At 35.6% G+C, this 24,994-nt stretch overlaps 1 protein-coding gene and 1 pseudogene across 1 annotated transcript in view; one reads left to right on the top strand and one right to left on the bottom strand.

The window, feature by feature from the left end:
* The window catches only part of ATF7IP2 (activating transcription factor 7 interacting protein 2), a 40,646-nt gene extending 18,683 nt beyond the window's left edge, over window positions 1–21,963 (bottom strand). The window contains exons 1-5 of the mRNA XM_016197587.2: window positions 21,123–21,963; window positions 19,811–19,935; window positions 14,887–15,021; window positions 13,675–13,773; window positions 6,946–7,106 (exon numbers count right to left, since the gene is read on the bottom strand). Coding sequence (XP_016053073.2) covers window positions 6,946–7,106; window positions 13,675–13,773; window positions 14,887–15,021; window positions 19,811–19,935; window positions 21,123–21,963 — 1,361 coding nt within the window. The remainder of the gene's footprint in view (window positions 1–6,945; window positions 7,107–13,674; window positions 13,774–14,886; window positions 15,022–19,810; window positions 19,936–21,122) is intronic.
* Window positions 21,964–22,441: 478 nt separating this feature from the next.
* Window positions 22,442–23,111, top strand: LOC107525456 (small ribosomal subunit protein uS15 pseudogene; annotated as a pseudogene).
* The last annotated feature ends 1,883 nt before the right edge of the window (window positions 23,112–24,994 follow it).

A 24,994-nucleotide genomic window follows, 5' to 3' on the forward strand; every position in this document is an offset into this window, starting at 1 on the left:
TTATATTAAGGTGAAAAGCAAACATAAACAACTTATGGTGTTAGCGGCGGTTGCTTAGTTTGGTTTAAGTAAGGGTGGGATTGGTGACTGGGAATGTGGCATAAACCAGACTGGATGCCATTGGTAATGTTTTTGATCTGGGTGGATAGTTCACAATGTATTTGGCTTTGTCAAAATTCATCAAGCTATACACTTATTGTGTAGTCAGTAGGTATCCTACATTAACTCTGTTAATAACTCTGTGTGTGTGTGTGTGTGTTTGTGTGTGTATGTGTGTGTTAATCTTTATCTGGAGGAATCCGTCTATAAATCTGGAATCTAATTAGAATTCCATGTGCAGTTAAAGATATGTAACTTTCATGAAACTATACCACTGACTACTGTCAATGATGATGGCTCTTTTTTAAATGAACCACATCTGGGAGGAAAGCTAAGGATACTGATGATTTTCATGGTCCTCTGGATGCACTTAACATGTTTTCTACTTGCATTTTGCCTTGGAGAAAAAATTTTGTCTAAAATTAGTAATTAAAATTCTCCAGGTAAAATTATAATTTAGTAGTTTAAGACTATGGGTTTTGGAGACAGAATTGACTAGGTTTAAATCCTAACTCTTCCTTTTACTAGCTGACTGTTTGGGGGCTAGAAATCTGCCTCAGTTTGCTCATCTATAAAAGAGGGACAAGTTTATTATTAAGGTTAAATAAATGTTATTAAAGAATAAAGAGGAAAAACATATGTAAAACAGTAGGAAATTTCTTAAAATATGATAGCTGGTAACTTTTTTCTCCTTTGTATCTTTGTAAACATTTCTTCATGAGAAATTCAATGCAAGACTTATTTTTTTAGACAATACTAATGTTTCATTAAATCAACATTGGTGAAGTGGTCTGTTCTTGGGTGTCTTAGACCCTGACGTTTACTTTTTGTCTTTGGAAATGACTGTACATAAAGATATTTTCTTCCCATTTAAGCAAGTTCCTTCTTTATCAAATATGTGTTCTGGTCCATAAGCTTTCTCTTCTGTGAGCTTCTTCAGCTCAGCTGTTACTGCTTTTCACATTTTAAAAAGAAAAATCCTTAAACTTCTAAATGCAACCATTATAATACATACATAGTTAATAATGGCACTAATTCCTTCAATACTTGAGCCATCAGACAAAACAATTAAACTTGGCTTTCTCTAGATTTATAATGAGGGGAACAAAATTTTTCTTTTTTATAAGTTCCTCTATTTCTTAAATATTTTCTAAAATTTTAAAATAAATTTTATGTATAGAAAAGTACATACAGTGCTATGTAGTGTAGCCTCCCTGTCCCCGACACAAACAATTTGAGAAGCTATATTAAAATTTTTCTTTAGGAAAAAGGAAACTTAAATATCTGTTTGAAGAGATCAGAAAGCTGTGGTGGAAGCCAGGACCTGAGGAACTAAGATCCCAGAGAGGAGGAGGGTATAGAGAAGTAAACTAGAAACTTGCCACTGGTGTTCCTCTTCAGGCACTTGTGAAGGGATGCTAAGAAGCCAACCAGGAAGTGGTTGAGATCACAGTGAACTATCCTGGGGGAAAAAACAGGAATACAAGACCAGCAACAGAGGGGAAGCCACAGGAAACACCCCAGGCTTCTCAGTGGAACTCTTGAAGGGTTATACCATAGGAATGGGGGAAAATCAGAATAGACTATCTTATAAAGACTGCAAATCAGCCTCAGTTCTGCTCCATTTCCTACTAGGCTGAAATGATGTATGATTTATCTATTGCTTAATAACAATTTATGCCAAAACATATGGCTTAAAGAAATAGACATTTATTGCCTCATGGTTTCTGTGGGTAAAGAAGTAGGGAGCAGTATAGTTGGGAGGTGTTGGCTTAGAATCTCATGGGTTGCGGTCAGGGTGTTGACTTGGCAGGGGCTGTAGTCATGTGAAGGCATGACTGGGGCTGGAGGTTCTGCTTCCAAAATGGCTTACTCACATGGCTGTTGGCAGGGTGCCTCACCATGTGGGACTCTGCATAGGGTGCTTGATTTCCTCAAGTAACCTATGCTTATTGCCATGCTATCATGGCAATTACCTTGCCCGGGAGTAACTGATCCAAGAAAAATCAAGAAAGCTATGTCTTTTATGATCTAATTACACACTGTCACTTTTGTTATATTCTATCTGCTGTCTCTAAGTATAATCCAAGATGTGGAATTAGGCTCCACCTTTTTAAAGGGACGAGTATCAAAGAATATGTAGGCATATATATATTTTTTAAAAGAACAGCAATTTCATTTCATTTTATTATTATTTTTTAAATATATCTGTATTGATTTCAGAGAGAGGAAGGGAGAGGGAGAGAGAGAGGTAGAAACATCAATGATGGGAGAGTCACTGATTGGCTGCAGCCCGCAACCTGGGCATGTGCCCTGACCCGGAATTGAACCCTGATCTCCTGGATCCTAGGTCGATGCTCAACCACTGAGCCATGCCCGACTGGGTGTGTAGGCATATTTTAAAAGCATCGATAGAGGCTGTGTCCCTCTCTCTGCTGAGAGCAGGAGTATAGGGTGAATCCACTCTGATGAAAGATAACATCACTTAGAGCCTTTACAATTTTCAATACATAATGTCCAAGATTCAAATAAAAAATTGGCAGGTGTAATAAGAAACAGGACAAAGGTAAAAAATGGCAAATAGGAATAGAATTCAAAGTAACCCAGATACAAGAGTCCTGAGAAATGCATCAGAAAATAGTAATGATAAAATGTTTAACATATGGATGACAAAATGAAGAATTTCACTAGAGAACTTGAACCTATAAAAAAGAATCCAATGGCTTTGGCCGGTGTGGCTCAGTTGGTTAGAGAGTCACCCCATACACTAAAAGGTGGCAGGTTCGATTCCCAGTTGGGGTGTGTGTGGAAGGCAACCGATGGATGTTGATTGATGTTTCTTTCTCTCAAATTAATTTTAAAAAAAGAATCCAAAGGAAAGGGGAGAACGGGAAATTAAACAAACTGAAATTAGAACTCATTACATAGACTTAAGAGCCACTTGGATCTAGCTGAAGAGAGGATTAATAAACTAGAAAAGAGGTTAGTACAAAATATCCAGACACCAGCATGGAGAACAGAAAAGGTGGAGTATACAGAGAAGTATGTAATTCGACTATCACAAGGGGAGAAAAAATAGAATGGTGAAGAAGCAATATCTGAAGAGATAATGGCTAAGAATTTTCCAAGGATGATGAAAGATATCAAGCCACAAAATCAAGGATTATGAGCCCAAATCAGGATAAATTAAAAAGCAAAACAAAATATCCCACAACTATCATCACACTGATAAAAATCAAAGATAAGTACAATATCTTAAAAGCAGCTAGAGAAATACAGACATGACCTTCAAAGAAGCAACTATAAGACTGCTGCCTAACTTTTCAACAGAAATTATAGAAGTCAACATACTGACATCTTTAAAGTGATGAAAGAAAATAACTGTCAACCTACAATTCAATACCTATGTTAAAATATCCTGAAAAAATAAAGACAAAATGAAGGTATTTCCAGATAAATAATTGAGAGAACTTATCCTGAGAAGAAATAAAAAATAAGTAAATAAATAAATGGAGTTCTTCAGGCAGAAGCAAAATTATCCCAGATGCAAAGATAAAAATACAGGAAGAAATGAAGAGCAAAAGAAAGAGTAAATATTTGAGTAATGCTAAATGAATGATTACTGTACCAGATAGACTTCCTGTCTTCTCACTATCCTTATTGTGCTTTTGGAGAAAAGAAGTTTCTAATTTTAATGTGGTAAAATTGATCTTTTCTTTTATACAGCAAGGGTATTTGTGTCTTAAGAAATCTTTTCTTATCTGAAGTTCATGAAGACGTTCTATATTACCATCTAAAAGCTTCATAATTTTCCTTAGATAGTTCTTTAATCCATGAGATTGATTTTTACGTATAGCCTGACAAAGGGATCCATTTTTTTTCATATTTCACCCAACATAAATAGCAAATTAAAACCACCATTTACTGAAAGTCAGTCACTTCCCAAATGATCTGCCAAACAATCTCCATCACATATCACACACATATATGTCTATGTATATATAGATGTATAGGTTTCTGGACTCTGCTATACTGCTCTACTTGGCAGTATCACATTATCCTATACTTACCAATATAACATTAATTACTGCAGTTTTGTAACGTTTTGACATCTCACAACAACCCCCTTCATTTTGTTTCTCTACTTAAACATCTTGGCCTCAACCTATTGCATTTACATATACATTTTAGAATCAAATCAGCTTGTCAAGTTCCATAAAATTATACACTGAAAAACTGATTGAAATGGTACTCTATAAATTAAACAAAAGTAAAAACATTTTATACTTCATTGTCCAAACCATAAACACACTAAATTTCTCCATTTTCTTCTTTAATATCTTTCAAAGTTTTCTAATTTTCCTGTTACTACATGTCTTGTTAAATGTATTCCCAGGTACCTTATATGTTTGGTGCTACTGGAATTCTTAAAAATTTCATTTCTTAATTGTTTATATATGATATATAGGAACACAATAGATTTCTTATATATTTGAGTTTGGCAATCTTGCTAAAATCTTATTTTTTTTTAATCCTCATCCGAGGATATTTTTTTCATTGCCTTTCATAGAGAGTGGAGGGGAGGGGGGGAAGGAGAGAGGGAGGGAGGGAAGGAAGGAGGGAGAGAGAGAGAGAGAGAGAGAATGAATGTGCCCCAACAACCAGGACGGAGCCTGCAACCAAGGTACGTGCCCTTGACTGGAATCAAACCTGAGACCCTTCAGTCCATGGGCTGACATTCTAACCACTGAGCCAAACCGGCTAGGATGCTAAAATCGTATTAATCCTAATAATTTGTCTGTATATTCCTTTGGATTTCCTACATACATGCTCTGAATCATCCCAGAATAGTAATATTTATTGTTCCTTCTTTTTGAATTCTTTATATATATTTAGTTTTCTCTATTTATTTTTATTTTTTTTGCATTAGGCAAGATACCTGGTATAATGTTAAATTGGTGATAGCAGGCATCCTTTTATTTTGTATCCCAAGTGGAATATTTACAATATTTCACCATCAAATTTGTTTTAGTGTTTTTGTAGAAGCTCTTCTTCCTACATTTATTGTAAGCTGATGACTCTTCTCCTGGCAAATTACATTAATTTTTTGTTGTTGGACCAAACTTACAGCATTCCTGGGACAAACTCAACTTTTACAAATTGCTAATCTTGGTTTACTAGTATCTTGTTAAGCATATTTGAATTTATTTTATGGACAAAAGTGGACTGTAATTTTCCATTTCTGTAAAATTTTTAAATTTTGTATTTTTAAATTTTCATATTGGAGTATCACAGTTATACTAGATTTTACTATCTAGTTTCAAAATGAACTGAAGAATATTCCCTCTTTTTTTATTCTTTGGAATACACTAAGTCCTCGAAACATTGTCAATAGGTTCTGTGACTTTAAGCAAAAAAAAACAACAAAAAACTATAACGAAACCAATTTTACAACAGAGTATAAACAATTAAATTCTAACAGCATTTCATCAACATAAGAAAACAAGGTTAAATGAAATGGTGTTATTTGAGAACCTGCTGTAGTTTGTTTAAAACTGGTGGTGTTTCTTCCTTAAATATTTTATAAAACTCACCACTGAACTCATCCATCAGGGTCAAGTTGTACATTTGTGTCACCTATTCGCACACTCACCATGGGCTGTGTGTGCTGCCTGAAACAGTTTCAAAACTGTAGGTTCTTTATTCGTTATGGTGGGGTTAAGGTGGATTGTTCCTATCATAGATAGAAGCCATTGCTAAATTTGACGTATCAGTCAATAAATGGTATTTTTTAATGGTGTCTTGTCTTCACTTTTTCACTTGTAATCAGTATTTTTCTTTTTTGCCACTTTATGAGTTTTAGCACATGCATTAACAAGTGGAAACAAGAAAGGCTCAATGAAATGTGACTCTTGCCTTCACCAACTAAATAAATGCCTTCTTCATAGCAGCTTCCTGACTTAAAACTAAAATGTGGGCCTCAATATCATGGAATATTAGTTTTTCCCCCCGAAGAGTCAAAACTGCACATGTATCTCGAAACATCAAGCATCTACTGCAAACGGTGTAGATCTTCGCCTTTGTTTTATAGTATACTTGAGTATGCAGAGTTATTTGGAAGAAAGGGTGGGTTCTTTAAACAATGGCCATCATTTAATTCACTTATTTGGTTATGTATTTCCCTCTTTTTAAAAGCTGAGATGTAATTTGACATATAAAGCACAAAACCATAGCACATTTAAGGAGTAAATGTTAAGTATAAATAAATAACATTATAAAGCTCCAAACAGTTGAGAATTACTAATAAAGAGAAAATAATTCATTAAAATGCACCCTCACCTCCTTGAAAATTAATCCAGGCCAGAATCACCAATCACATTTCTTTGTTAAACTAAAGTACTTCTTCCTTACAAACCCCAAATCTTTTAGACTAGATTGGAGATAAGGTGTCTCTGTTCCTTTGTGACCCAATTATGCCAATAATTTAACCTGTTCACTCTAATTTGAAGTTATCATGATACTACTTTCAACATGTGTAATTTTAGGCACCTTTTCTCTATTCTTATTTACTTCTCTGTGTAATTTTTTTAAACCACTGTTTTATAGGGCCTTAATTTTCCCATGTATAGAATTGGAAACTACTGGAGTGCTCCAGTTGATCACTTCAGTCATCCACCATACTGAAGATGGAAAGCATCTTCCATTTCATAATAATAATAATAATAATAAAAGTGTTCTTATAAATATGAAGCTTTAAGCTATTTTATGCTTAATTCACAAAAGGGTATATGTTTACAAGCATATATTTAGATAAATAAGTTTATGTATTTTTGTGGAAATCCCTACCTTTCAGAAACAGCCTCATCAAGATCCTGTGACAAATCAATCTTTAAACTTGTTTTTTCTGAAGGGTTAGAAGGTTCAGAGTTCACAGAAGTCTTTCTTTCATCTGGACTATTATTTGACTCTGGGTTCTTATTCAAATTCAGAATCTCTGAATCTGCAACCTGTTAAGTGGGTAAGGAAAAGCAGTTGAGGGGAGGGTTACCAATTGTGTTCTTCTACACAAAACAGACAATAGGGAAAATTTAACTTAGAAACTGTTCTCAAAATAGTCTCACATACAGATGGCAAAACATATATTAAATTATATGTATTTCAATAGATGATGACGATGACAGCTGTTTCTGTCAAAATGAATTAAAAAAAATACTTCAAAGACATTAAAATAATGATGGTACAAATGAATTTCCTAGCTTGAATGGAAGGAAGGAAAAGCAAACACCTAAGTCAGTGATTTTCAATCGGTGTGCCAGAAGAATTTTTAAGACATTCAGTATACCTCACTATTTAGTCAGGAGCACTGATAAAATTTCAACTTGCTCTTCTAGTCAATGGGTTTTGTTTAAAACTTGGAGCTGTAACATTTAGTCCATGCTTTAGTTGAGAACTTTCAGTATTTAAAATATCTGTGTATATTAATCAATACAAAAGGATCAATTGATTTCCCAACTCATGGGCTTTTCTGATGGATAACATGAACAAAAATGCAGGTACACAAAGGAAGAATTCTGAAATGTTATATTACATGTACAGATTTTATATGTAGAAACAAGTTCAAACATTGGAAAACAAAAGCAAAAAATATTGGTATTCTTTTAATTCCAGGACAAGGTGGCACAGGCTCACTTTTCCCTTCTCCCCTCTTCTAGGCACAACTAAATGCCTTGGAAGTAATTCAACAGATAATCAAAAATGCCTCTGAAAGGTGGAAAGGAAGGTAGATCCCTGGGGACCTCAAGATTGAGGACCACCACCAGAGTGAGTTCCCTGAGTTTTCATTTTATCTATATATCCTGCACTGGGTGCCAGAAAGGCCAGGGACCTGTCTTCTCCCAAAACCTAAAGCAGGGTTGGCTAGTCCCCCACCCCATACCTGCAGAATCAGCAGCCAAAACGACTGCAGCAACAGTGTCAGATGGGTCCCCTACCTGACACCTGGGGCAGTAGTGACCCTAAGTAGCTGCAGTAGCAATGTTAACAAAAGCCAGCCAGGAACCAATCCCCAGACTCCACACCTGGAAGAGCAGTGGGCCAAATCCACTGTAGTGTCAGTGGAGCCATCATCCCATACTTGGTACAGCAGTGGGTGTATATTACTGAAGCATCAGCAGTGTCGCTGCTCCACATCTGGGTTAGCTGCAGGCCCAATCTACTGCAGTGGCAGTGACCATAGGCCAACATTTCCTGAATTTCCCACCCAACATCACTGGGAAGTCCAGACAGCACCTGCAGGGATTGAACAGGAGGATCCAGTGGAGCCAGAATAATAAAGCCAAACGGAACAGCACTACAAGGATTTTGAAAAGTAAATTGTCGGATTTGTTTTTGGACCCAGGCCTTAGAAAAGCAAACATTGGTGCGCATCTTGGTCCTGTCCAAGCACACCCAGCCCCAGCAGAGGGAACCATAAGCTGTGGAGTGCAGAAAATTTCAAACAGGGAACTCAAGGCCAGTCACAAACAGCGTCTGACATTGGCCTGCACTAGAGACCATCCAGAAAGACTGAGAGTCCTAACAGATCTAACTAATACATAGACACAAATCCATACAAGCAGCCAAAATGGGGAGACAAAAAACAAGCCCCAAAAGAAAGAACAAAAGAATTCTCCAGAAGATAAGCTAAATGAAATGGAGATAAGCAATCTATTAGATATAGAGTTCAGAATACTGATCATAAGGATGCTCAGCAGCATGAGAAAAGAAATGGAAACTATGAAGGAATTAAGACTGACATAGCAGAAATAAAAAACATTGGAAGGAATAAACCACAGATTAGAGGAAGCTGAGGATCAGATCAGCAAATTAAAAGACAGGATAGAAAAGATCACTCAATCAGAGATCCAAAAAGAAAAAAACAATTGAAAAAGAGGACAGTTTAAGAGAGCTGTGGGACAACATGAAATGTAACCATATTCACATCATAGGACTGCCAGAAGATCTAGAAAGTAAGCAAAGGTTAGAGAAACTGTTTGAAGAAATAATGGCAGAAAACTTCCCTAACCTGGTCAAGGAATAAGTCACACAAGTTCAGGAGGAAGAGAGAGTCCCAAGCAAGAAGAACCCAAAGAAGCCCATGCCCAGGCACATCATAATTAAAATGCCAAAAATTCAAGACAAAGAGAGAATATTAAAGGAAGCAAAAGAAAATCAATCTGTTACCTACAAAGGAGCTCCCATAAGGCTGTCAGCTGATTTCTCATCAGAAACTCTACAGGCAAGAAGGGAATGGCATGAAGTATTCAAGGTAATGCAAAACAAGGATCTGAAACCAAGACTACTCTATCCAGCAAGGCTATCATTTAAAATAGATAGTGAAATAAAGAGCTCTCCAGACAAAAAAAGGCTAAAGGATTTATCACCACCAAACCAACATTGCAAGAAATGTTAAAGGGACTGATGTAATAAGTTGAAATAGAAAGAAAATGGCAATAGATAAGTACCTATCAATAATAACCTTAAATATCAATGGATTAAATGCTCCAATTTCAGGACACAGGGTATCTGAATGGACAAGAAAACAAGACCCAAACATATGCTCTCTACAAGAAACCCACCTCAGAACAAAAGACACACATAGGCTGAAAAAAACACACACTTCTGGAGGACTTTAAAGGAGAGATCGATAGCAATACAGTCATAGTAGGGGAATTTAACACTCCACTGACTTTACTGGATAGATCTTCCAGACAAAAAAATCAACAAGGAAACGGTGATTCTAAATGACACACTAGGTCAGATGGATTTAATTGACATTTACAGAACATTTAACACCAAAGCTGCAGACTATGCATTCTCAAGTGCACATGGGACATTCTCAAAGACAGACCACATGTTAGGACACAAAACAAATGTCTACAAGTTGAAGGAGACTGAAATCACATCAAGTATCTCCTCGGACATTTACACCATGGAATACTGTGCAGCTACAAAAAAGAAGGATCCCTTACCCTATGAGACAGCATGGTGGGATCTGGAGAGCATTATGCTAAGTGAAATAAGCTAGTCAGAGAAAGACAAGTGTCACATGATCTTACTCATATGTGGAATCTAATGAACAAAATAAACTGAACAAAACAGAGCCAGAGACATAAAAGCATGGAACAGACTGATGAATCTCAGAGGGAAGGCAGAGGTGGGTGGGGAGAGATTAACCTAAGAACTTACATGCATATATGCATAACCCATGGATATAGACAATAGTGTGGTAAAGGCCTGGGAGGAGGGGTGCAGAGTGGAGAGGATCAATGGGTGAAAAAAGGGGACATTTGTAATACTTTCAACAATAAAGATAAATTTAAAAAAAAGAAAAGTAAATTGTCATTGAACTATAGCTCACACAGAGTCCAGGACCTAAACACTAAATCTAAACAGGGCACCTGCCTGCTGAGAGTCAAATGCCTAATCTCTTCAAAGAACTCTCTGCGTGACTAAATACTCTGTCTGACCTTTTTGATCTTTCCAAAGCACTTGCAAAAGCTTGTCCTGACACACCATTGGCTTTCTCTCCAGACCATGCTTTTCTGACAGAGAATCTCCTAATTTTAGAGTCTTTTGCAATGTGGATAGGCTCAGAATTTTTCAAATCAAGTCCTCCTAGTTTTGTTTTGCTAAACAGTTCCACCTTCAATTTGTCTCTTCCCTTTCACATTTTACTATAAAAAGTAAAAAATCAAGCCAAACTTGCCACACTTTGCTAAAAAATCTTGCTAGCCTAATAAAAATCCAAGTTCATCACTTACAAGTTCTGTTTTCCTTATCACTGTAGGATACAATTCAGCTAAGCTTCCTGCTACTACGTAGCAAGAATCCCTTTCCTCATTTCCTTTTGAGTTCTCACCAACTGTGGCTATCATTTTTTTAAAAAATATATCTTTATTGATTTCAGAGAGAGGAAAGGAGCAGGAGAGAGAGACAGAAACATCAATGATGAGCAAGTCATTGACTGGTTGCCTCCTGCATGCCCCCTACTTGGGTTCAAGCCCACAACCTGGGCATGTGCCCTGACCGGGAATTGAACCTAGATCTCCTAGATGGATCACAGGTTGATGCTCAACAGCTGAGGCACGCTGGCCGGGGGCCAACTGTGCTTTTTAAATGTCCATATTTCTACCAAGTCTTTTTATGAAGATTTAAATATTCTCTAAGACTACATACAGGTTTCCTCTAAGGTGTTCCTCATTTCCTTTCTGAGCCCTCACTTGCAGTCTTTAACAAAGAGTCTGTTCAAGCAACCCAGGATTTTAAAAAATCATGTTCCTCAATATTCTTCCAGCTTTTACCCATTATCCCATTCCAAATCCACTTCCATATTTTTAGTTATTTGTTAGAGCATCATCCCACACACCCTGGTAGCACATTCTGTATTAATTTACTGAGGCTACTATACCAAATTACCACACTGGGTAGTTTAAATCAACAGAAATTTGTCCTGCAGGCCAGAAATTTGAAGTTTCACTAAGCCAAGATCAAGTTGTTTGCAGGGCTGCATCCCTTCTGGAGACTTTAGGAGAGAATCTGTTTTCATTTTCCCAGGTTCTAGGAGCTGCCAGGATTCCTTGGCTCATACCCCCTTCCTCCATTTTCAGTGCATTCATTCTAACCTCTGCTTCCATCTTCTTTTCTGATGTGACCTTCTTGACTCGTTTTTATAAGGACCCTAGGACTACTGAACTCCCAGGATAATCTCTCCATCTCTAAGATCCTTTTACCAAGTAAAGTAAGATATTCATAGGTTCTGAGGATTAGGTCCTGGACATCTTTTGGGGGCCATTATTTATCACTATCAATCACCTCTGCACAAGTAACACAAAAGTGACATAGAACATTACACCCAACATGCTTTTCAAGTATACATGGAACATGCACCAAGGGAAACTATATGTTGGGCTACAAAATAAGTGTCAATTAACTGTCAAGATTGAAATTTTACAAAGTATGTTCTCTGATCCAAGTGAAATTAGATATCAGTAAAAATAACATACCTAGAAATGTACCAAATATTTGGAAACTAAACACACACTTCTAAATAACCTATGAGTCAAAAGGGAAATTAGAAATTATTTTTGAACTGATAGAAAACAAAAATACAATATATCAAATATGATATTATAATGTCTGCACTGAGATGCTTAGAAGGTGCTAAGGAAAAGCAGTGCTTAGAAGGAAATATATAGCTTTAAATATTTTCCAGTAGAAAAGAAGGTTAAAAATAAATGCTCTTTCTCTCCTAAGAAGCTGGAAAAAAGAAGAACAAATTATATCCAAAGTAAGGAAGTGGAAGAGAATAATAAAAAACAGAAAAGATACAAGTGATAGAGAATTAATAAGGTTTTTAAAACTCTAGCAAGACTGATTAAGGTAAAAACATAGTTTACCAGTATCAGAAATGAAATAGAGTATATCATTACAGCTCTACAAATATTTAAAAAAGGAATTTAATTTTATCAATAATTTTATGTTAACAAATTCAACAACTTAGATAAAATGGACAAATTCCTTGCAAAGAACAGCTTACAAAGTTGATAAAAGATGAAAGAAAAAAAATCTGAATTGCCCTATACCTATTAACTGAATTTTCAAGAAAAAGTCTTCCTACAAAGAAAGCTCCTTGCCCAGATAAGTTTTCAGAGGTGGATACTATCAAACATTTAAGGAAGTAATAAAAATCTTACACACACTTTCATAAAACAGGGGAGGAAATACTTCCCAATTCATTCATTGAGGCTAGCATAAAAATGATAACAAAGTAAATAGAGATACAAGAAAAAAAATCCAGTGAATGTATACTAAAGATTATATTTGAATTTTATATAAAAATATAAACAGATACTAAACCTTACTTAAATATTTTATGTGGCCCTGGCTGGTGGGGCTCACTTGGTTGGAGTGTGGTCCCATGCACCAAAGGCTTGCAGGTTCTGTTCCCAGTCAGGATGAGTGCGGGAGGCAACCAGCCAATGTTTGTCTCTCACATTGATGTTTCTCTCTAAAATCAATTTTATATTATATATATACACACACATATATATACACACACACATACATATATATTTTGTGTACGTGGCAAAGTGTATTTTCATACAAAATACATTTGTACTAATGAATGTACCAAATATAAAGATAGTTCAGGGGATAATAGATTGACAGATAAGAAAAATAAATATATTAAAATAGTAAAGGTAGAATTTAGGTGTTGAGTATACATGGGTTCACTGTAAAATTATCTCAACTTTGCTGTATATATTTCATCATGATAGAATGGTGAGGAGGGGGATAATTCAGGCAATCACAAATCACCTCTCTACTCACTTTTATGAAAGTAATACAAGTAGCACTTACTTTTGGCTACCTAAGGGTGTCTTCCCCAGAGATAAACTCACAGAAACATTCTAAGTATCAATTTATTGTCTTTTAATCCTTTTGTCTTAGTTTGGAAATTTCTTTCTTTCTTATAATCCAACTACTATAATGTGGATCAATAAGTTATTAAAATTCCTATATGTTTATACCAACCTTACAGGCTGTATTACTGGATAACATGTTTGGTTCCAAACAATTTCTTTGAGATAATAATACTTTTTTAATACGTCTTTGAAGTTGTGCTATTTTTGCCTGGAAGAAAATGAGAAAAACAAGTATGAAACCAGAGTGCTAAATAATATATCATAGAGATGGAGGGAAGACTATTTGCCAAAGTACTTTTGTGAGACTTAATTATCTACCCAAATAAGTGAGAAATTCTTATATAAGCCAAAGATTTAAATTACATCTGACGCACCCTCTGACTAATGAATGGATAAAGATGTGGTATATATACAATGGAATACTACTCAGCCATTAAAAAAGAAGAAATATTGCCATTTGTGACAACATGGATGAACACTCAGGGTGTTATGCTAAGTGAAGTCAGACAGAAAAGGGCAAAATTGTATTAATTTCACTCAAACAAATAAAACAAAAACAAACTCATAAATATGAACAACAGATTGGGTTATCAGAGGGGAAGGGGAGTTAGAGAGAGTGAAATGGGTAAAGGGGGTCAAATGTATAATGATGGATGGAAACTAAACTTTTGGTGGTGAGCTACAATGTACACAGATACTGGATTATAATGTTGTATACCTGAAACTTATATAATGTTATAAACCAATGTTAACTCAATTAAAAAAATCATGTTTGATGCTAGTATGACATTCTATAATGGAAGATAAAAACACCAAACTTCTAATTGGTCCACAATAAAATTAATGTTGGTAGAAACACCAATCAGCAAGTAACCCTAGAAGAGTAAACACGTCTCCCCCAAACGTTGAAACTGGTTGTACAAGCTCTAATACAGAATATATAGGGTATCCCAACAAAATGTATACATATTTTAACAGTTGAAAGCTATAGATTCTATTACATTTTGAAAATAAAATATATTTTAATAAACACTGATTTTATAGTGTGTACACATCTTTTTGGGACACCTGTATTTTGAATGAACAGAAATTGCCTATGTATTAAGCCTGTCAATATCAGAATAGCTGATATTTCTAAAAGTATTTGTGAAGGGCCAGATATAATGAATTCTCTACCTACAGAAATCTAGTACATCAGGGTTGGGGCCAGGGATCATATTTTGGTCTGACTTTATTGTTTGCCTTTCCTAACATATAAAATATCACCAAATTCTACTTTTTAAAAGGATTCAAACAAAATCAAATGAAATTAGAAACTTACGAAGAGTTCATCAGCTATTGCTTCATGTTTTTTCCTGCACTGTGTCTTCCCAATGCGTTCGGTCAATTCTTTCAGTTTGTTATCAAATAGTTTGTAATTTATACTACAGATCTCCTGTCGAATCAAATGTTTGACCTAGAATTTTAAAATAAAAACCCAAACACTCCATATTTCAAATTAAAAAGTAATTTTATTTTTTTACTTCTTAAAAATAGCTTTGCTCTTTCCTGGATTTTCTGTAACCAATAAAATATACTTTATATTTTTATGTTTATATTTATGTTAATACACCAGTAAGTTTTATAAAAGTTGAATATCAAATTCAGAACACACCTTATACATTTATTCTCCTATTGCTAATTTTAGTTTCCTATAGTTCAGCAGAATTCCATAATACGTATTAAAGGAACAATAAAAGCCTACATCCCATTTATATTTTTTAATGACCGTAACTTAAATCTATTCTATAAAAAGGAACTCCACTTATCTGAAAATCAGTGCCCAGTGAAAATGGTTGGTTGGTCTGTAGTAGAGATGGAGCAAGTTATGAAAGTTTGACCATTGATCCTGCCATTAACAGCTATATGACCTTTGGGAAGTCACAACATCTGAGCTTCATTTTCTTTGTCCACAAATGGGTAGATGATACAATACTGAATGAGTGGTTCTCACAAGATTTTAATAAGAACATAAAAAGACAACACGTGAAAGAGCTCCATAAGATAGAAAACACTGAATGATATGAAGGAAATAAATACACAAGGCAATCTCCCTTATTTGCATAGTTTTTAAGGGGGTGACTTTCTTATTATTAAAATCAAAAAAAGCCAGGGGCAATTATGTGGTAACTAATGTTATCTGGCATAATGCATGCTACTCTAACAGATCATAGTAGCTATAGCATAATACACTGATGCATTTGATTATCTGACTTTTTTTAAAGAAAACAAACTGGCCTATTTTCAAGAAGCATAATTAATCTCAGTGCCCACTGATATAAACAGCTTTAATTAGCCATACATTCAGAAATACCCACTTTAGTTATTTGTTCAATGTGTATGGTTTGTAAGCAACTTTGATAAGAATTAGTCAGTCTCTCTTAATAACAAAACCTGTCATAATACATTTAGGTATTCAATAGTGATATTTACAACTTTACCCTAATATCTTGCTTCTTGGTGCTCAAAATTGGAACATAAAGTTTGTATGTTAAATTCTTTTATACTGATAGCACCTGGATGATTAGTCATATTCAGTAATTTTATGATTATTCCTAACGTTTTTCCTTTTCCTTTTTAATTGTTCTTGTTCTTCAACACTACTTTCTACGTGATTTCTTCTGTAATGCTTCATTAACATTTCTTTAATAGTTTTTCAACATTAGACATGACTGTGATTATTACTTTCACAACTTTTAAATATCTGATTAAATTAATAAGTGCTTAAAATATGTGTTATGTAAAATGCTCAGAAACACATACTATTTTTACTGACAGCTATTACCTGTCTCCCATGTGTGGATTACTGCATACCTGCAAATTCACTGGCTGGGGTCAGTATATGAAGTTCATACCCAGGTGAACCTTAGAGAAATATCTATGTGTTTTGTATATGGGAATACCGTTTTGCTAACAAGCAAAGGCCACACACTATTTGTCAAACTTCCCTGGTGAGGAAGAATTACATGGGATACTTATTAAAAGTCACGACTTCCTGCCCTAGCCAGGTGGCTGGCTCAGTTGGTTGGAGCACTGTCCTGCACACCAAAAAAAGGTTTCTGGTTCGATTCCCGGTTGGGGCACTTATGGGAGGCAATCGATCGATGTTTCTCTCTTATGTCCACGTTTCTCTCTCTCTCTCAAAATTAACGAGAAACATATCCTTGGGCGAGGATTAAAAAAAAATAAATCACAAATTCCTAGGCCCTCCCCTGGATTCACCAAATAGAATTTCCTGGATGGGGGGGGTGGGGGCTGGAAAGTTGTATAATTAATAGGCATCACTAATGATTTTTATCAGTTAAGTTTGAGAAAAGAGTAGCCTAAAATAACAGTCTTTGCCTGGTCAGGTGTGGCTCAGCGGCTGAGCATCAACCTGGGATCCAGGTGATTGGGGTTCGATTCCCGTCAGGGCACATGCCTGGGTTGCGGGCTCTTATCAATGACTGTTTTGTCATTGATGTTTCTCTCTCTCCCTCCCTCCCTCTCTTTGCCTGTGTCTGAAATCAATAAAGATATATGAAAAAATAAAACAATAAAACAACAGACTTCAACTACCAGTGAGCTAAAGAAACCACAATTTAAACAAGTACTACTGGTGATTCAGATGGAAACAGACTGTTAACTTGGTTATTTTGGACTAAATGCCCACCAAGGGTAGATTCCTCTTGGTCAGACTGGACATTTGTTCTCATTTAGTGGTGGTGTTCCTCAGAAGACACAATAATCTCCAACAAATACCTCATGAATGTCATCTGCCAATGGTAATGTGTTCAAATTACAAAATCAGATGGAAGTCCTAGATACAATCTGCAGGTGGCAAAGTGGTCTAAAGATTGGAGAAAGATGCAGTTATATATCCCTAATGTACCTCAATTATCTAAGATGGTGGGTGGAGTGACTAACTTGGACTTTAGAAGAAAAAACCCTCTATTTCAGTAATTCAATTGGAACCGATTAGGCCAAAATCCTTATGAAACCGCAAAAGGAGAGTCAACTGCTCCAGGACTCTCTCAGTAGGAAAGAACAATGTCAGAATGGGAGGCCCTATTCCACTGGGATTCAAACAGGAAAAACAAACAGATGTGGTTTAGAAAGTTTACTGTTTGGACAGGAACCAAAACATAAAGTGAGACTAAGCTAGCCTACTTATTTAGAAGTAGGTAAAAAGATAGGAATCAGCTAAAACCCAAGTTGTCTCTGGAGAATGTGCAAGAAGTTTCCAGGGAGAGGGTGGGTGGGAAAATAAACTGCATTCCCTAAACATCCCTGGCAAGGACTATTTTCTGTGTCAACTTAGATCAACTATTTTATGAGGCAGATAACAGTGAATGAAAACTCTGATTTTTTCATGCCAGTGAAATTAAAACTTTGAAAGATTAGACTTTGTGTTTATATGCCCCTATCAGACCTTATTTCTGAATTCGGCTACTAATCACTGGGAATAAGGAACAGCTATGATCTCCACCATTTTTTAAAAACTAAATCCAGCCCAGCCGGGCGTGGCTCAGCGGTTGAGCATCGACCTAGGATCCAGGCGATCGGGGTTTGATTCCTGGTCAGGGCACATGCCCGGGTTGCGGGCTGCAGCCAATAAATGACTCTCATCATTGATGTTGCCATCTCTCTCCCTCTCCCCTCCTCTCTCTGAAATCAATACAGATATATTAAAAAACTAAAACTAAATCTATGCTTATCATAATTCTGCTACCCCTTCCCTGCAAACAATAGAACATTTACATATTTTTTATTAGTGTCTCTCTTGGTCTTCCTGGAACAAAACTAGAAGTAGAAAGGGAAAAGCTGTTGACTCATCTGTTAAGCTGGTTCTGCATCCATCTTTCAAAAAGACTTTTAAGTATTATGTGACTACACATTCTTATAATATGTAACTATATAATTGTAATGGTCTGTTTAAAAAACCAGTAGTGATTTTGTTTCTGATATAGTTAGCAGGATAGTTTGAATTGGGACATTTTTGTTTCATTACAGCTAACAGGCATTAATTTACTGCTTAATGACTTTCAGTTGTGGTATTCTAGTGGTAAATACAATAAAATAACAAAACATGGTGCTCAAAACAGGACCTACTAAAATTGAAGCTCGTTACACTTAAACTCAGAGCTGATCAGACATGTATGGAAACTGTAATACAATGTTGAAATGGGGCAAAATGAAAGCAAAACATGCATTTAATGATACTATAAAGCAAAATATCAGATAATACAGCATATTTGTGTAAACTTGGAAATTAGAGCAAGTAAACCTGAATGTTAACAGGACTTTGCAATGAACTTCTGGGTTGTCTAAGTCTATGAAATAGTGATCAATTGTGATGTCTACAAAGAGCTATAAATGCAGACCAAAGAACCTCATGGCCAGTACAAAATAGATTTTTCAGCAAAGCTCAAGGCCATGCAGTATCCAACTCACAAAGAGATTTGAATGTAGTATTAACTGAAAAGCCCATTCTCTTTCTACCAGAGCACTCTACTCTGCACAGGATCATTCTCAAAAAACTAGATATATTTTGGTAATGTAAATAATTATCTTTTCCTAATACCTCCATTGGCTAATTCAGTTTTCATATACCAGCTTTGCATCAAATGAAAGTCACCTGTACTAAGTCATTGTGAAGATCAATGAAATTTTACCATTTTTTTGGTTAATTCTCAACCGAGGATATTTTTTCCATTGATTTTTTTAGTGAGAGTGGAAAGGAGGGAGGGAGGGGGTAGACAGAGAAACACTGATGTGAGAGACACATCGATTGGTTACCTCCTGCACTCAACGCAACTGGGGTTGAGGATCAAACCCACAACCCACGTACATGCCCTTGACAGGGAATCGAACCTGCAACCCTTCAGTGTGTGGGCCGATGCTCTAACCATTGAGCAACACAAGCCAGGGCAACTTTTACTTTTTTTTTTTAAAATGTTTTGATTGATTTGAGAGAGAGAGAAAGGGAGGGAAAGAGGGAGAGGGGGAGAGAGATGGAGACATTGGCTGCCTCCGGTACGCATCCCTACTAGGGATCAAACCTGAAACCTGTGCATGTGCCCAGAACGGCAATCAAACCAGTGACCTTTTGATGCACAGGATGACGCTCACCCAACTGAACCACACTGGCCAAGGCAACTTTCACTACTTTTTACTAATCAGAAGTAAAAGTTTCTGAAGCAAATATTTAAGTCCCAATATTTTACCTGTTCCAGCAATTCTGTTTGCTTTTCCAGAGCTACACAAATATTTTCATTAATTTGCTCTGAAGTTTTCATGCGCTTAACATTTTCTTTGTTTTCTGAAAACATCCTCTTCTTTTGATTATGGCCTTGGGGAGATGGAAAGATCAGAGATAAAAAATATTCCTTCTAATGAAGGAAACAGGGCAATTCTCTAATTTAGGGACCCTCTAAGCAAATGGAAAAACTAAAATGTGACCACTGGCAGCATTTTTTAGAAAATGCAATTCTATAAAAAACTGCAACAACCTAATTAAAAATAAAAAGAATATCCTAGGTAGGTTTCTGGTCTCAGATATACTTGCCCTTCAGCCCTATTTAATACACATTTAATATATACTTAATACTGGGGGGGGGGAAATTTCTTAAATAAACTATAGCATTTAATTCTCTATTTACAGTTACTTAAGTGGTCACAATATTTTTATAACGAGTTACTTAGACAGTCCTACATATTTTTAATAGATTATCCTATTTTTAAGCAATTTTAAATTCATCTTGTTAAAAATGATCCCTCTGTAGCCTAGACAAGAACACAAAATTTATTCTATAAAATCAGTTTTTTCTTATATTTCATTAATCTACAAAAACATCCTACTTCCAATGAAATATACTTTAGCTATTTTAATGATTTTATAACCCTAGAATTTCATTGGTTAATTATTTGATGCATTTCTGTGTCACTCCACACATACACACATACACACTCAACACATGTATGTATGTATATGTGCATATATTCTTATTATCTATCAGCTCATACTTAGCAAATGACTTACAGGTCAATGAAAAACAAAAAAAAGGGTTCACCAACAATTTAAAAATCCACTCTCTCTTTCAACTAGCCTCCTATTAATCTAATAAAACTTCAGAAGAAAACATGTAGATGAAATAAACCAAACAAATGTTATAAACCACCTTTTGATGTTTTGTACTTTCAAAAAAAAGTGACTGATTTCTTGACAGAATTTACTACCTTTTGGATATAGAGGATACCATTTCCCTCCCCACCAAGAATGGTTCAGAAACAAGATACTCTGAAATAATTATTGTCATTTTTTCCTGTCTATACAGGGTGGGGCAAAAGTTTATAGTTGTGAGTACACGAAACAGTTTATTCCTGTATAATTATTTATTTATTACTATATTAGTTTCCCTAACTGTAAACCTACTTTTGCCCCACCCTGTATGTACTCTACTGTTTCTATACCTGAGACTATAAAACCCAAAAGAGATTATTTTGATTTCCCCAAAAGGTGTACAAGTATACACTTACTGTTATTACTATCTGTGTCAAGTGATGACAGCCATGTTGAGCCTGTACTTTCACCATTTGAAATGCTGGAAAGACAGGTTCTACAGGATTCTTCATCTTTCAAACTGTCAGCAGTATAGTTACTAGAAATGACTGAATTCACTGCTGTAGATATTTTATCAACAGGAACGAAATAGGTGTCTGAACTTAAAATCAAAATGTCATTTTGCCTTTTATCATGTGATGCAGAATTGGAGTTTGTTTCTAAATGGGAAACCATCTTGTCAATTCTCTTATCATCCAAGGTATTGATTACTGTAGAATTTGACATTTGAACTATACCACTCAATACACTGCGTGGATTACTAATGGATTTCCGGTTACAATCCTCTTTGTGCTGTTCAAAAAAGGATCTTGTTACATTTGCCTTGTTACGGTTTTCAGAAGTGTTTTGTGAATCTTTCGCCTCTTGTGTCGACAGTTTCCTGGGAAGTTCTACTCCTTTACTTGGCTTTTGGTAAGGGCATACAACTTGTTCTTCAGTGTACTGCAGTCTTGTTTCCAAACCAATTTCTAGTGGTTTCATTAAATTCTGAGAAAACACTTTACTTTTTTGTGAGCACGCTGAATTTTTGTTAGAGTCCAATGAGGAAACATCATAGTCAGATTGTCTACATTTGTTATTTATGACACCAACACTTGAATTCTGATTGTTACTTGACACGTTATTCCCAATTGCTGTTGTTTTCAGTGCTTCAACATTCTTTGACTTACTGAGGATCTCTATTTGTTTCCGGCAACTGGCAGGCATTGTTTTTTTGGCTTTTAATATCTTCCGTTTACTTCTGTCTGGACTTGCCATCTTTCATATCCTAGAATTTAAGATACCATATTTAAATGCATTTCTCCAGCAGACAAAAGCTAACATTTATTTACAATATTAAAGCAATTTTGAGACTCTCTTCATTTGGATAATTATTTTTATTGAAAACCCACGTTACTAAAATGAACAAATAATTTAAATTTCTTTCTAAAAATCTGAACTGTATAAATTCAAAATTTATATTGCCAGTAAGCCTCTACTTGTTACTAAACCTGATAATTTATCTGGACACTTTTTATGATGCCACTTTACTGCTATAACCATTAATTTCTGGTTTAAATAATCTAAGCAGGTTATACTTCAGATAATCTAAGATTAGATGCATTTGTGCATAAAAACAAAAGACAATGGTTTATATAGAACACTCCATTTTTACACATAGTGGCACTTTTTAAAAGCTTTCCTAACATTCAAATTTTCAAAATAAATGGTACTACAGGAATAATTCCCAATAGTCATGAATATAAAATGGGCACTAAGATACACAACATGATGCCAATTAAAATAAGAAAACCAATTTAGGTTTTATAATACTTAATTCTTGATTTTTTTCTCATAATTTAAGAAAAATCTACTACACAGCAGAGAAATATTTTAGTATATCCACATCAACTTTGATCTGAACCGTGGGTAGGTTTAAAAGAAAGGAATATTGCTCTTTTTTTGCTGCTTGTCTACTACTATCATGGGTCCCATGCAAGCTCCCAAGAAAGGGCCTGTCCTAGTCAGCTTTGCCCTGCCGCTGCAGCATCCCCACCTGGCTGAAGTTGACCAGTGACAATGTGAAATAGCAGATCTACAAACTGGCAAAAAAGGGGCTGACTCCATCACAAATCAGTATAATCCTGAGAGACTCAAATAGTGTTGTACAAATAACAGGCAATACAATCTTGAGAATTCTTAAGTCAAAAGAATTTGCTCCTGATCTTCCTGAGTATCTCCACTATTTAATTAAGAAAGCTAATGCTGTTCAAAAGCATCATGAGAGGAAGATGAAAAAGGATGCTAAATTTCATCTAATTTTGATCAAGACCTATATTCACTGGTTGGCTCGATATTATGAGACCAAACGCCTCCCTTGCAACTGGACATATGAAACATCCACAAACTCTGTCCTACTTGCATAAATCTGTCTATGTACTCAAGCAATAAAATCATTGTTTGATTAGGAAAAAAAAAAAATGAATACTGCAATACTTCTACTTAAGATGGCGAAATAGCTAAATGCTGTATTTGCCTACTCCCATTACCACATCAAAATTACAACTAACTTATTCAACAACCATTGAGGACCACCTGAAGGCTAGCTGAACAGAAGTCCTAGAAGTAAAAATATAAAGAAGCCACAATGAGACTGGCAGAAGGGGCAGGGATGTGGTATGGGCAGGTCCCACACTCATGGTGTAGGTATTAAGAATCAGAGGGATATCTCAGCTGTGGGGTTCCTCCTGAGGAGTGAGGGGTGCCAGCCCCACACCTGGCTCACCAGCCCAGGGCAAAAGTGATGGGAAGAGCAGTGCCCATAACGAGTCCCAGGAGTTCCTCTTGAGTGATCCTGCCCCCACCGCATGAACTCACTAGACTTAAATGTAAGATCCAAAACCATAAAACTCCTAGAAAGAAAACATAGGCAGTAAAGTCTTTGACATTGCTCTTAGTAATATTTTTTGGCTATGTCTCCGAAGGCAAGGGAAACAAAGGAAAAAATTAACCAATGGGACTCCATCAAACCGAAAAGGTTTTGCATAGTGAATGAAACTATCAACAAAACTAAAAGACAACCTACTAAATAGAAGATATATTCAATAAGGGGCTGATATCCAAAATATATAAGGAACTCATATAACTTAGCACTAAGAAAACCAAACACTGCAATTAAAAATGGCCAAGCACCTAAAGAGAGGTTTCTCCAAAGAGGACATATAGACAGTCAATAGACATATGAAAAATGCTCAACTTCCTTAATTCAAGAACACTAATTCTAAAAGACATATGCACCCGTATGTTCACTGAAGCACTGTTTACAACAACCAAGATATGGAAGTAACCTAAGCGTCCATCAATAGACAAATGGATAAAGAAGATGTGGTACATATATACAATGGAATATTACTCAGCCATAAAAAAGAAGGAAGTCTTGCCATTTTTGACAAAGTGAATGGACTTAAAAGGTATTATGCTAAGTGAAATAAGTCAGATAGGCAACGACAAACACTGTATGATTTCACTTATATGTGGAATCTGTAAAACAAAATACATGAACAAACAAAACAAACAAACTCATTGATACAAAGAACAAATTGACGGTTGCCAAATGGTGTTGGGAGGATAGGTGAAAAAGATGAAGGTATAAAAAAGTACAAATTGCCAGTTAAAAAACAGTCAAGAGGATGTACTGTACAGCATAGGGGATATAGTCAATAATATTGTGCCTGGCCGGGCATGGCTCAGCGGTTGAGCACTGACTTAGGATCCAGGAGATTGAGATTCAATTCCCGGTTAGGGCACATGCCCGGGTTGCGGGCTCGATCCCCAGTGACTCTCTCATCATTCATGTTTCTGTCTGTCTCTCTCTCCCTCTCCTTTCCTCTCTCTGAAATCAATGAAGATATATTAAAAAAGAAAAAAAAAATCTTAAAAAAAATATTGTAATTAACAGTGTATGAAATCAGATGGGTACTGGGATTTATCGGAGTGATCACTTCGTAAGTTATATAACTGTCTAATACCTATGTTGTGTACCTGAAATAAACATAGTGTATGTCAACTGTAATTGAAAAAAAAAATTTAAGAAAACAAAGGAGTACTGCCAAATTAAAAGGCATTCAAAGGAATAATATAAACAAAACAAAAAGAATTATAACATGAGAGATCAGTTATTTAACAAAGTACACAGCACTTATTAACTCAAAGTCAAAGGCAGAATCTAGGATCTTTTAAAACACAAATAACAATATCAAAACTAATTAATTTTTTCATTTATTATTACCTATTTTCTTACTTGAAGCTT

The sequence above is a fragment of the Miniopterus natalensis genome, chromosome 3 (assembly GCF_054644295.1).
Source record: "Miniopterus natalensis isolate mMinNat1 chromosome 3, mMinNat1.hap1, whole genome shotgun sequence".
NCBI lineage: Eukaryota > Metazoa > Chordata > Mammalia > Chiroptera > Miniopteridae > Miniopterus > Miniopterus natalensis.